Source organism: Geotrypetes seraphini, chromosome 4, assembly GCF_902459505.1.
Source record: "Geotrypetes seraphini chromosome 4, aGeoSer1.1, whole genome shotgun sequence".
NCBI lineage: Eukaryota > Metazoa > Chordata > Amphibia > Gymnophiona > Dermophiidae > Geotrypetes > Geotrypetes seraphini.
This window is the reverse complement of record NC_047087.1, coordinates 19,407,156-19,420,159: the sequence shown is the minus strand read 5'-3', so window position 1 is coordinate 19,420,159 and position 13,004 is coordinate 19,407,156. Positions and strand designations below refer to the sequence as shown.

Below are 13,004 nucleotides of genomic sequence, written 5' to 3'. Positions count from 1 at the left end.
AGAAGCCTAATTGGCATATATGTTAATGCAGTGCTGGAATGTAAACATGATACTGCGAGAGTCAGCCAATTAAGATAAGTCGCAGCATTCTGCAACTGGGAATCACAGGGCTGATCCCGCCATGGTGGGCTTCAGACTGTCATTCAGAAGCTGCAGTGCTTCGAGCATAAGATACTTAATGGGCTCCTGAGAGATGATGTTTATTCTATATATGTGAAAGACCTTTGGCATCCAGGCATATATTAGAAAATGCTACTTTCCCAGAGTGAATTTTTTTAAATGTTGCTGCTGTAATGAACTTTACCGAATGCTTCATTTTACCCATATAAAATCAACAAGTAGAAAGAACAGATAATGAGGCAAAGAGGAATAATACAATCAAACCATGATATTTTCGGGAGCTAGAGATACTTGTTACTCATAAAGTGGTTAAAGGCGTCTGTCTGCTATGGAGTTTCAGTCTCATGAAATGCAATTTTGCCTGGGGTAGGCAGGGTGGAAGCAGCAGTAGTCAAAATCACCAGAAACGAAGTTGCAGAAGGTTGATGGTGGCTCTAGTGCCAATCCAGCAAAGTCACAGGGACTTAGATGGTTGAGTATTTTAACAGCCTAAGAATGTTATAATGCCCCTGTATCGCTCCATGGTGCGACCTCATTTGGAGTACTGCGTTCAATTCTGGTCTCCTTATCTCAAGAAAGATATAGCGGCACTAGAAAAGGTTCAAAGAAGAGCGACCAAGATGGTAAAGGGGATGGAACTCCTCTCGTATGAGGAAAGACTAAAACAGTTAGGGCTCTTCAGCTTGAAAAAGAGACAGCTGAGGGGAGATAGGGTTGAAGTCTACAAAATCCTGAGTGAAGAACGGGTACAAGTGGATCGATTTTTCACTCTGGAATGTTGCTCTCATTGGGGTTCCGGAATGTTGCCATTTTTTTGAGATGCTGGAATGTTGCTACTCCTTGGATTTTGGCCAGGTACTAGTGACCTGGATTGGCCACCGTGAGAACGGACTACTGGGCTTGATGGACCATTGGTCTGACCCAGTAAGGCTATTCTTATGTTTGGAAATGAAGCATCATATGGGGAGAGCAAATTGAGCTCAGCTACACAGAAAAGCCCAGAGCAAGACAACAAAAACTGACAGAACTGGGCCGACTGCATGCTAAATAATCGTTAATTGATCATTTCTTAGCAAGATTTTGCTCTTCCATATTCTCCAATTTTTATTGTGTGTATCATATTACTACTTTAGATTTTATCTACTGGGAGTGTTAATTTTTCCAATCTGACCATAGTCCAATTTTGTGGCCCAAGTGGGGTCAGGATGGCAAGTTTAACAGTAGCAAGTGGAACCTTATAGCTCAGGGGTAGGGAACTCCGGTCGTCGAGAGCCATATTCCAGTCAGGTTTTCAGGATTTCCACAATGAACATGCATTGAAAGCAGTGCATGCAAATAGATCTCATGCATATTCATTGGGGAAATCCTGAAAACCTGACTGGAATACGGCTCTCGAGGACCGGAGTTTCCTACCCCCGTTATAGCTGCATCAAATGGAGAAGACTCTGGTCCGCAAAAGCTCATTTTGTTAGTCTACAAAAGTGCTATCTGCCTAACCAGACTAATAAGCCTATTGCTTTGAGTTTTTGACTCTGATCTTTGTAAAAATTTCTCTTCTATAACCAATAACTTGTAAGAATATCATCAGGTATTTAGCCATTCAAAAGCAAGGCAATTCATTTAATCACACAATGATATGTGTTTTAATATTTTCTAAAGAGATATTTTTGTTTCTTTGCACTTATTAGACTTGTTGATTGTTGGCTTGGACAAATAGGTGAACCCCATGGCCTATTTTGCCTACTTAACTCTGAAGCATGGACTGATCATCTTTCTTTCCTTCCTTTTGAAAAGCTTTAAAGGCATTTCTCTTTCCCGAAGCCTTTGTTAATTTCTGAAAGGAACTGTGTGTGACAAAAGTGCATTGATGTTCATCGTATTCGTGATTTTAGGGCTTGATTGTTTCTATTATTTTATTTGCATGCTTTTTGTAATCCGCACAGATTTTTGTGATTTTCTGAATATAAGTGTTTTAAAATAAATCAATAAATCATGGCATGTACTGAAACGTCAGGTTTCTTTTTATGATAGTTTACGTGAACTATGGTAAATAAATAAATACCTGTAGAAAGGCTAAAGCCAGCACGTGTGGAAAGATTATGGATGTTAAGAAGAGTGACTCAATCTGCACATTTTAAGATTTTTCACCTCTGCTGTTATGTTTTATTCATATGCATAAAGCAATGTGGTTGTCAAATTAGTTGGTTAACCTTTACTTCCATGCATATATGGATGAAACTCACCAACCTGTGGGTGGGTACTGTATGATTCATGTGTTATTACTTACTGGCTGGAAAACATTCTCGATTTGAGTGCTCAGGGCAATGGAGGTAAGCGTAAGCAGTTGGTGACCAGGCAGTTTGGGGAGGCTAAAGTGGAAGGGGCTAGGCAGAATAGAGCAAATTAAAATCCTTGAGGATGGGGCAATACCTATGTCAGTAGGAAAGGGACCAGTGGGGCACTTTTGAACACAGCAAGCAAGGAATCCCTCACTGTGGGGCTCTGGTGCAGCTGTACCAGCTGTTCCTCTCTCCCTCCAGTACTTCCGTTACAGATGGTAAAATGCAATATATTTCAAGAATTATGTCCCTACCTAACATTTGCCCTGCTTCTTCCCCCCCCCCCTCGCACTGCTCCTTCTCTCTTCCTGCCCCCTCCTCGCACTGCTTCTGTCTCTTCTCCTGCCCACCCCTCTGTCAGCATTCAGCAGCTTTTGCTCCCTCCCATGCTGATCAGGCTTGTTCTTTATGCTATATTGCCATGTCTGTCAGGTCCACGGTGTTAATTATGCAACAGGGCTGAGCCTCTTATAACTTTCAGAGGAGTGGGGACTGGAATGGACAAAACAGTTGCAGCATTTTGCCAGTCACAGTCCAGCGTGGCTGTGCAGCATACTTAACACTGTGGGCCCAGCAGACATAGTAATATAATAGAAGAAACCAAGAAAAATAAAAGCAGATAAAGCTGGTGCTATTTAACTTATTTATAAATGATCTGGAAATTGGAATGGGTTCAGTGATTAAATTTGCAGATGATACTAAACTGTTCAAAGTTGTTAAAACGCATGTGGATTGTGAAAAATTGCAGGCAGACCATAGGAAATTGGAAGACTGAGCATCCAAATGGCAGATGAAATTTAATATGGACAAATGCAAAATGATACATATTGGGAAGAATAACCCAAATCACAGGGTCCACCTTAGGGGGGATGGGGTTAATATAATATAATAGCTTTATTTATATACCTTACAGGTTAGCGCCCAAGAAAAAGATCTGGGTGTCATTGTAGACAATATGATGCCCCTGTATCACTCCATGGTGTGATCTCACCTAGAGTATTGCATTCAATTCTGGTCTCTTATCTCAAGAAAGATATAGTGGCGCTAGAAAAGGTTCAAAGAAGTGCGACCGAGATGATAAAGGAGATGGAACTCCTCTCGTATGAGGAAATATTAAAAAAGTAAGGGCACTTCAGCTTGGAAAAGAGATGGCTGAGGGGAGATATGGTTGAAGTCTACAAAATCCTGAGTGGAGTAGAACGGGTACAAGTGGATCAATTTTTCACTCCGTCAAAAATTACAAAGACTAGGGAACACTCAAAGTTACAGGGAAATACTTTTGAAACAAATAGGAGGGAATATTTTTTCACTTAGAAAATAGTTAAGCTCTCGAACGCATAGCCAGAGGTTGTGGTAAGAGCAGATAGCATAGCTAATTTTAAGAAAGGTTTGGACAAGTTTCTGGAGGAAAAGTCCATAGTATGTTATTGAGACTGATATGAGGGAAGCCACTGCCTGCCCTGGATTGGTAGCAAGGAATGTTGCTACTTTGGGTTTTTGGCTTGATGGACCATTGGTCTGACCCAGTAAGGCTATTCTTATGTTCTTGTGTAATCTGCCTATAAAAACAAGCTGGTTTAGCATAAGAGAGAACAAAATCTGCTGAATGCCAGGAGGAAGCTTAGTGGAGGGAGAGGGAAGACGGCAAGCAGGGAATGTCATGATTTGGGATGGGGAAGATCAGATTCCCCGAGCCTCTAATACTGGGTGCCTATGGAGGTAAGTCTCCAGTACATGAGTACCGAACCTGATAAATCCAATACAGAATCATACTGATCCAGAGTAAATGAATTTGAATATCTCCTGTGTAAGTATAAGTTGAAGAGAGAGATTATCATAGTCCCTAACAATTGACTCTGGAAAGCAATAATGCTCACACAGTTCCACCTTTGAACCAGACACACACACAAGAATATGGCCAATGTCAGAGTCTTCAAGACACATATCATATTTTAGGTATAAGCGTTTTTATTTTTGCTTTCCAAAACAAATAATATTGCTCAATTTTGAACAAGCAAGCAGCTGATCACAAGATAAATTTGTGAGAATTATATATTCACTAGTTACAAAACCATTTAGAATTACTATTAAATAGTGCAATTTATTAACAGCCTGTACAAAAAAATATACATGGGCACGTTCATATTATCTTTCTGACATACTGAGATTTAAAGAAAAAAATGTGGAGTGGGCTAGTGTATAATGGTGGTGAACCATCTGTTCTTGAATCTGGAAAACATGGCAAATTATTGGCCTCCAACCTAACCATTTTTGGGTATGTTCATCAAGAAAGTAGAAGGTAATCAGCTGAATGATTTGGTTGAAACACACCAGCTCCTGCCTAGCTGGACGCTTGCAAGTCGCGTGGAAAACTTGTTAGTGGCTATAGTAGATGAGGTTTATAGGGCAACTCATAGTGGGCCTTCGGTTGGGTAGCCTTTTTAAGACTTGACAGCCACTTCTGATATGGTCAACAGTGTCTGTTAATGCAATGACTATGAGAATGTGCTTTCAGAGACAATGTCCTAAAGCAGTGGTTCGCAACCCTGTCCTGGAGGACCACCAGCCAGTCGGGTTTTCGGGATAACCCTAAAGAATATGCATGAGAGAGATTTGCATATAATGGACGTGACAGGCATGCAAATCTGCTCCATGCATATTCATTAGGGCTATCCTGAAAATCTGACTGGCTGGTGGTCCCCCAGGACAGGGTTGGGAACCAATGTCCTGGAGTGACTGAGGTCATTCTGAACAGCTTCTTCCCCCAAACATCTATTCATTTGCCCCTCTAAAAATAGAGGAACTAATCTATAGAGCACAGTTCTTCAACCGCCGGTCCGCGGACCGGTGTCGGTCCGTAAAAAAATCTTGCCGGTCCGCAAAGGATTCAGGACCCCGCCGCAGCAAAAGGTGCCGGCGTCAGCTGACGTGCAACTTCCTGTTGCCGTCGCTATGCCGGCACTCCTGCCTGCCACCATCGACTCCTGCCGCGTATGTCTCCGCACCCCCATTAAAGCAGCGGCAGGTCTGTGTGCTTTTAACTTCAGCACACAGCTGCCCCTAGGCAGTATTTTAGCGCGGTTTCATGAGGCAGCCTCGGGGCCTTTGGTAGGCCGGCCCACATCGCATCATCGAAGCAGGCAGGCCTACCAAAGGCCCCGAGGCTGCCTCATGAAACCGCGCTAAAATACTGTTTAGGGACAGCTGTGTGCCGAAGTTAAAAGCACACAGAGCTGCTGCTAGCCTACATCGAGGAAACATTTGCTGGAGAGGGAAGGGAGTAGAGGTTCTCCTGGACAAGGGAGGGAAAGGGGCTACTGCTGGCAGGGGAGAAGGGAAAGGGAAGGGATGAGAATTACTGTTGGATAAGGGGAGGAGGAAAGGGAGAAGGGGTACTCCTGGACAAGGGAGGGGAAGGGGCTACTGCTGACAGGGGAGAAGGGGAAGGGAAAGGGAAGAGAGTTACTGTTGGATAAGGGGAGGAAGAAAGGGAGAAGGTACTGCTGGAACATTGGAAGGAAACAGCTGGCAGGGAGATTAGAGGAGGGGAAGGAGTAAGGATGGAATGGAGAGATCAGATGAGGGAAAGGGGAGAGACAGAGGAATGACAAGGTAGAGAGAGATTGATGCTGGGAAGGGGGGTCAGATGAAAAATAAGGAAAGAGGGACAAAGATGCTAGATCTGGTGTAGGAGAGGGGCATAGAAAGAATGCAGATACCATATGGGAGGGGTAGGGGTAGGGGTAGACAGTGGATGGAAGAGGCAGATGCTGGATTGAAGAGACAGAGGGCAGACGCTGGATGGAAGAAAGTGAAAAGACGATGAAAGCAGAAACCAGAGACGACAAAAGGTAGAAAAAAATAATTTTATTTCTATCTTGTGATTAGAATATATCAGATTTAAAATATGTATCCTGCTAGAGCTGATGTTAGACATAACTGGGGAGTGCAAAGCCCAGGCAGTGCGTCTTTAGCTTCCAGCTGGCTTAGGGCTTTCTCTGACCAGGAGGCAGTTGCCCTAGTTGCACTCCCCCTAACACCATTCCTGCCATGTGTGACTGCGGTATTCTGTTAGCATGATATTTGTGTAGCATTCTGTAATAATTTGGCTTATTCAGTTTTCTTGATAGTAGAGGGGATATATGTGAAGGGGAGGGGAGACGGGGGTTTTGTTGATCCTTGCCCTGTATTATTTATATTTATAAAATGACAATTGTACAGAATATTGTTTCTTTCTATACTTTAATAAAATATGTTCAGTATAAAATCATAACTATTTGAGGCTTGTGCGGATGGGATCAGATGGTTAAAGGGACCGAGCTCGCGAGGACAGGGCGGCAATGGGGTTTTTAAAAATTTCAGTCTTATTAGTTTGCCGGTCCACGAAATAATTATTTTATTTCCGCCGGTCCATAGGTGTAAAAAAGTTGAACAACACTGCTATAGAGTACCAGAGGGGTCCATACTTTTGTTTAATTAGTATATGCTGCCTGTATATCACTTGATAGCATCTTTGGAATTGCCCTTCAGAGCTTCTTATTACAACTAACTGGTGTGAGGTTTTGTAGAGGCTTTGGATGTGGTAGCTGGGTGGCTGCATGACAGATTACAGTTGAATCTTAATAAATTAGAGGCATTATAGTTCAGGAAAGTGCATCTCAGGGTGGAGATGTGGATTGGGATATTCAGGTTCAGTTTAAAGGATTAGTAGGAAATTTGAGGGTATCGGATACTGGACTAACATTTGAAGGGGAAAAGCTCTAAGTGGATTCCATCAGTGTTTTGTCAGCTGTCAGTGTTTTGTCAGCGGACAGCTTAAGCTATTTTCTGAACTGGATAAGTTGCAACAAGTCATGAGGGCTTTAATTTTGACCAGGGTTGAATATGTAAGTGCTTTACAGGCAGAATGGCCTCTCATTTATTGGGTATTTCACAGTGAATGGGGCATATTACGCCGATGCTTTGAGAATTTTATTGGCTGCTTAATTAGCAGAAGACCAAATCAGATGTTAACTTCACTTTTTTTTTTCCTTTAAACTTGAGCTCAACGTGCCCAAATCCAACAATCCTCTAATCCCAAGTGGCTAAACACTTAAATAAATCTAATGATCTTAACCCTTAGTACGGACCTCAGTAACACCGCTCAAAATATTTTCATAGCGATTAGCTTAACATGTTTTGTCTTCACTGGTCCAATTATAATTTCACATTAATACACTATAAATCTTCCGCATTTTAAAGTGCTCTCATCTACTTTCAAAACTTATTTAAATCTGTTTTTATATATATTATAGCTTTATTACGTATCTTTATATCTTTAGTTATAATGATCGGGGAATCTCAAATCCGACATGTTTCGCTTGCTGCGCTTTATCAAGGATCTTTCCCTCAATCATCCTGTCGCCATCCGACCATTTCCTTGTAATGTGTCAATGTATTTAGCAGAAGAGCCAGATTATAAGTTTTTTGTGTGTTTTAAGGTATTTTGGTTCCAGAGTAAGACTGTTTGCAACTTGGTGCATAATCTTAGGTCTGCCATGGAAGAATTGTTAAAAAGTATAGACTGTGAAGGAGGCTCGGCTTTGGTGGGTAAGGGGAAAGAAATTATCTGAAATTTCATAAGTTGAGGTACCTGATGTGGAGGTATAGAAAGGGGGTAGTTTTATAGTTTTAGGAAATAGAGGAATTTAGAGTATATGGTAGATGGAGCTATGGTCTTCTTGGAGTTATTTTGTTGGAGCTTGGAGTTATATATATATATATATATATATATATATTTTTTTTTTTTTTTTTTTTTTGCATTTCAATGTGATTTTGTAAATTCATTTCAAGCTCATGTAATGGGAGCAATTTATAGATTGAACTAAATAATGCCTTTAGAAAGCTAAGGGCAGCATGTGTGGAAGCACTGTGGGTGTGAGAACGGTGATTCAACTGCACGTTTTAAGGTTTTTGACCTCAGGTGTTATGTTTTACTCTTGTGCATAAAGCAGTGTGGTTTTCATACAAGCTGGTTTGCCTTTATTTCCATGCATGAAACTCAACAACCTGTGGGAGTGCACTGAACTGTTCGTCTCATCACTTACCAGTTGAAAAGCATTCTCAATGCGAGTGCTCAAGGCAATGGGGGGATGTCTCCAGTACATGATCAAAGACCCTGATAAATTGAATACAGAACCATCCAGATCCAATCAGTACCAACATAGTAAGGTAGTAGTAGTCAAAATAAGATAGAGAATGACATGGGGACAAATTTTTCCCTTGTCAGAACTCAATTTCCCAGTCCCTGCGAGTTTTGTCGCTGTTCCCATCCCCCTTCCTGTAAGCTCTGCCTTAACCGCACAAGCCTCGAATACTTATGATTTGAAAGTGTTTGAGGCTTGTGCAGATGAGGACGGAGCTTAGGCATTGGTGGAATGAGGCATTATGACATCACAATCGGAGCTCTAGAATGTTGCTACTTATGATTTGAAAGTGTTTGAGGCTTGTGCAGATGAGGCCGGAGCTTAGGCATTGGTGGAATGAGGCATTATGACATCACAATCGGAGCTCTAGAATGTTGCTACTTATGATTTGAAAGTGTTTGAGGCTTGTGCAGATGAGGCCAGAGCTTAGGCATTGGTGGAATGAGGCATTATGACATCACAATCGGAGCTCTAGAATGTTGCTACTTATGATTTGAAAGTGTTTGAGGCTTGTGCAGATGAGGCCAGAGCTTAGGCATTGGTGGAATGAGGCATTATGACATCACAATCGGAGCTCTAGAATGTTGCTACTTAGGATTTGAAAGTGTTTGAGGCTCGTGCAGATGAGGACGGAGCTTGCAGGAGTGGGGAAGGGGCAGGAAAAGAACTCATGGGGACGGGAAAATGAGTTCCCATGGGATCAGGGAAAAATTTGTCCCCATGTCATTCTCTACCGCTAGGTTCCTAGAAACAAGCCTCTCATTTCCAACCTGCTAAGATTACTATTATGAAAAAACTTGAGCAGCAGCACATCGCAGTCAGTTTTTCGCAATGAAATTAAGACAGAGAGAAACACAAAAAAAATTACATTAACATGCATCCTGTCATGAAAGTGATAAGAGAATAAATCTGCATCATAAAAATAAATTCCAAAGTCTCTTTATAGTACACATTACAAAGAAATATATTATTATATATATTTATATAACTATGTTTACAGTTTGCTGTTTTTCTGAAACTGAGACACTAAGTTAAGAACTTGCTCAGAAGCCTCTATGTGCTTCATCCTGAGATATCGTGCACTGTTAGTGCTGGTGTCCTGCAGAAAATAACGATAATTTACCATCATCCCGCAAGACAAAGTCACACCCCGGGGGCTTGTGTCTGCCATCCAGTTGATCCGCCACATCACGGCTCCATTCTGAAGATGGAAGTTGGCGACTGGGTTTAGGGCAAATCCCCGATGCTTTTCTCCATACAAATACCAAGCAACAAGTCTCATCAAAGGCATTTCCAAGGCTTTTACCAGTCTGTCCGACTTTGTCCATTCACTGGTGGTTAAGAGTTTCTTCAGGGTTTCTGTCACTGGGCCTCCAGTGATGTCAGAAATTTCCTTGCATTCCAAATCTGTGAATAGTCCGTTCCGCCCAGATTCCTTCATCTGAGATGTCAGCTCTCCAAGAAGCCATTTAGTAAATCCAGGGATTGGTGACAGGCTGGAAAATTGTTCGATCTGAGAAAATTCTCCCTGAAGAAAGAAAACAAAAGAACAAAGACTGAACAATTCACATTTAAGAACATAAGAAGTGCCTCTGCTGGGTCAGACCAGAGGTCCATCGTGCCCAGCAGTCCGCTCGTGCGGTGGCCCAACAGGTCCAGGACCTGTGTAGTAGTCCTCTATCTGTACCCCATTTAAACTACTCCTTGAAAGTACCTATCCCCCAATGGAAAGGCCACTGCCAGTTTAAGAGAGAGCTTCAAAGACACAGTAACATATACATGAAAGCAGATCAAGCCCAAAATATCTTCTCTGTCTGCCCAGTTGAGATTTACCTGTTGTAGGTGGTTGTGCATACAAATTCCCACACAAGACTCCGCTACCTCAACTCATTTCTTCCACCCAAACTCTCAAGCTTTTTCCTATTATTTATCTCGAGTATAGCCCAAAATCAATTCAGCCACCTTCATTTCAGTCCTACCAGCAATAACAGAGGCAACTATCAACCTAAGGCCCAATGTATTAGGTTAATACCATTCTGTAATATGAAAGTTAACTCTGTTTATGCATGGATTTTCTGGTGCTAATAATCCCCTGATGTAAGAAGGAGTTTAATGCTTAGGCATATTTTCTTGTTTATATTTCTACTGCAACTATATTGCATGAAGCCCTAAAACATGGAAAAGGACTACTACAAACCTTACAAATGAAGACAGAAGCCTCTCTTTCCTCAGAGACACCAATAAACATTACCAACCTTAGACAATCAATGATAAGATATCAGCTTGTATTACAAGTCTTGGCATGTTACCATCACTGATACCACCAACAGAAGTTGAGCCTCAATGAGAGGACACCTGAAATCTATTCTATCATAACACATGATGATTCACTGTAGGTGTCCATAAGTATTGATACCCAAAGCCAGCGGTCTCAAACTTAAACCCTTTGCAGGGCCACATTTTAGATTTGTAGGTACTTGGAGGGTCGCAGAAAAAAATAGTTAATGTCTTATTAAAGAAATGACAACTTTGCATGAGGTAATACTCATTGTAGTAACTATAACGAATTTTACCTCATGCAAAGTTGTCATAGTTGTAACACAGTTTATAAATCTTATAACTATAAGTCACATAGTTGTAATATAGTTTATAAATCTTTCCTTAATTGCTTCTGATAATTTCAGTTATGCACAGCTGAAAGCAGTGCAACATGCAGAAAGTGAAAAACTATCAAAGTATCAACTGCAAGAGACAAGATTTGGGGCCAACTATTTTGAGGCCCCGGGCATTATAAAGAATGATTCTTTATGGACCAACTTGTGCCTTAAGTGTCCGGTGGTCGCGTCCGCAACTGCCTTCAGTTCTCACCTCCTCCAGCACCGGACACATGTACAAGCTGCACTGCCTCCAATGGTTATCTTACATTCTGGAACGTTGGCCGCCTCACTGCTCTAACCTCATGCAAACGCTTTCCTGCGACCGCTGGACACTTAAGGCACAAGTTTTCCATAAAGAATCATTCTTTATAATACCGAGAGCCTCAAAATAGTACCTGGCGGGCCACAAGCGAGACCACTGCCCAAAACCCATTTTCAAACATCCAAACTGCGGATTATTGTAGTATCTACCATGAGACCTAGGATATTTTATTATCATGTCTAAATAACAGAATTAAAGCAAAATAAGCAATCTGAAAACTCTAGGCCAAACTTTGTGTGGTTGTTTAATCCATAGCACAATGCTATACAGCAGGGATCTCAAAGTCCCTCCTTGAGGGCCGCAATCCAGTCGGGTTTTCAGGTTTTCCCCAATGAATATGCATTGAAAGCAGTGCATGCATATTCATTGGGGAAATCCTGAAATCCCAACTGGATTATGGCCCTCAAGGAGGGACTTTGAGATCCCTGCTATATAGGAATCTGACAAAGCCTCAAACATGATTTTACAGTGTTCGAGGCTTGTGCAGATGAGAACAGCGCTTGCAAGAATGGGAAAATCTGTCCCTGTGTCATTCTCTAAATTTCAGATCACATTTCTCCACTTCTATCCTCCTACACTGGTTGTAGATCCACCTCAAATTCTAATTGTATGGTTCTCCTGTCACCTTGTTTCGCTCAGCATGTGATCACCAGACAATTAACTTTTTATTTCCTTGCCCCAGTGCTCTGGAATAATCTATCTCCTTACCAAATTTAAATTTCTTCTTAAAATGTATTATTTTAAACAGTATTATAGACAATCCCCTTGGCGTTTTGTGTGCCTGCTATCCTGGAGAATTTACAAGCATGTTATCTTACTCTTAGATACCCACTTCCTTAATCCTTTTTCCCTTTAATTTATGAATGAATATGCTTTCTTTTAGAATTCACAGCATTCCATTCTGATTGTTTGTGCTAACTGCAGTATATCAAGTATATTCAAAATGCACTCGTATGAATGCTTGGCATGATACATAGAACTGCCCTTTTTCTTTTTAAAAAAAATACCTATCAACATTGCAATATAATCAGATGAATGTGTTTTTAGGCATTTTAATATATCTATCTGCTAAAAACATCCAAATCTTGATTTTGGAAAGTCAGAATCTGAACATTTCACACTGCAGTTCACCCAAATAGCAAGGGGGCATGTGTTGTGCTTTGGGTGCAACTAGGGAGGGCCTAAAAGTAGGAAGTCCAACAAGGATTTTCCAATGAGAAGAAACATCCATGTTTAAACCTCCTGCCATGATTTACCGCTGGACCACCAGGGATACTAAAGAGCACGTTCAGAGCCGCTAGGGGCAGCCAATTTGCTAGTGGCTCTGTACGGGCAGAAGTGACAGAGAAACTAAAGATACGCTGGGGAGATGATAATAATT

At 41.4% G+C, this 13,004-nt stretch overlaps 1 protein-coding gene across 1 annotated transcript in view; it reads right to left on the bottom strand.

Annotated features, from left to right (window-relative positions):
- Window positions 1-9,567: 9,567 nt before the first annotated feature.
- MLYCD (malonyl-CoA decarboxylase) overlaps window positions 9,568-13,004 on the bottom strand; it is a 118,237-nt gene continuing 114,800 nt past the window's right edge. The window contains exon 5 of the mRNA XM_033943810.1: window positions 9,568-10,172. Coding sequence (XP_033799701.1) covers window positions 9,639-10,172 — 534 coding nt within the window. The 3' untranslated portion in view covers window positions 9,568-9,638. The remainder of the gene's footprint in view (window positions 10,173-13,004) is intronic.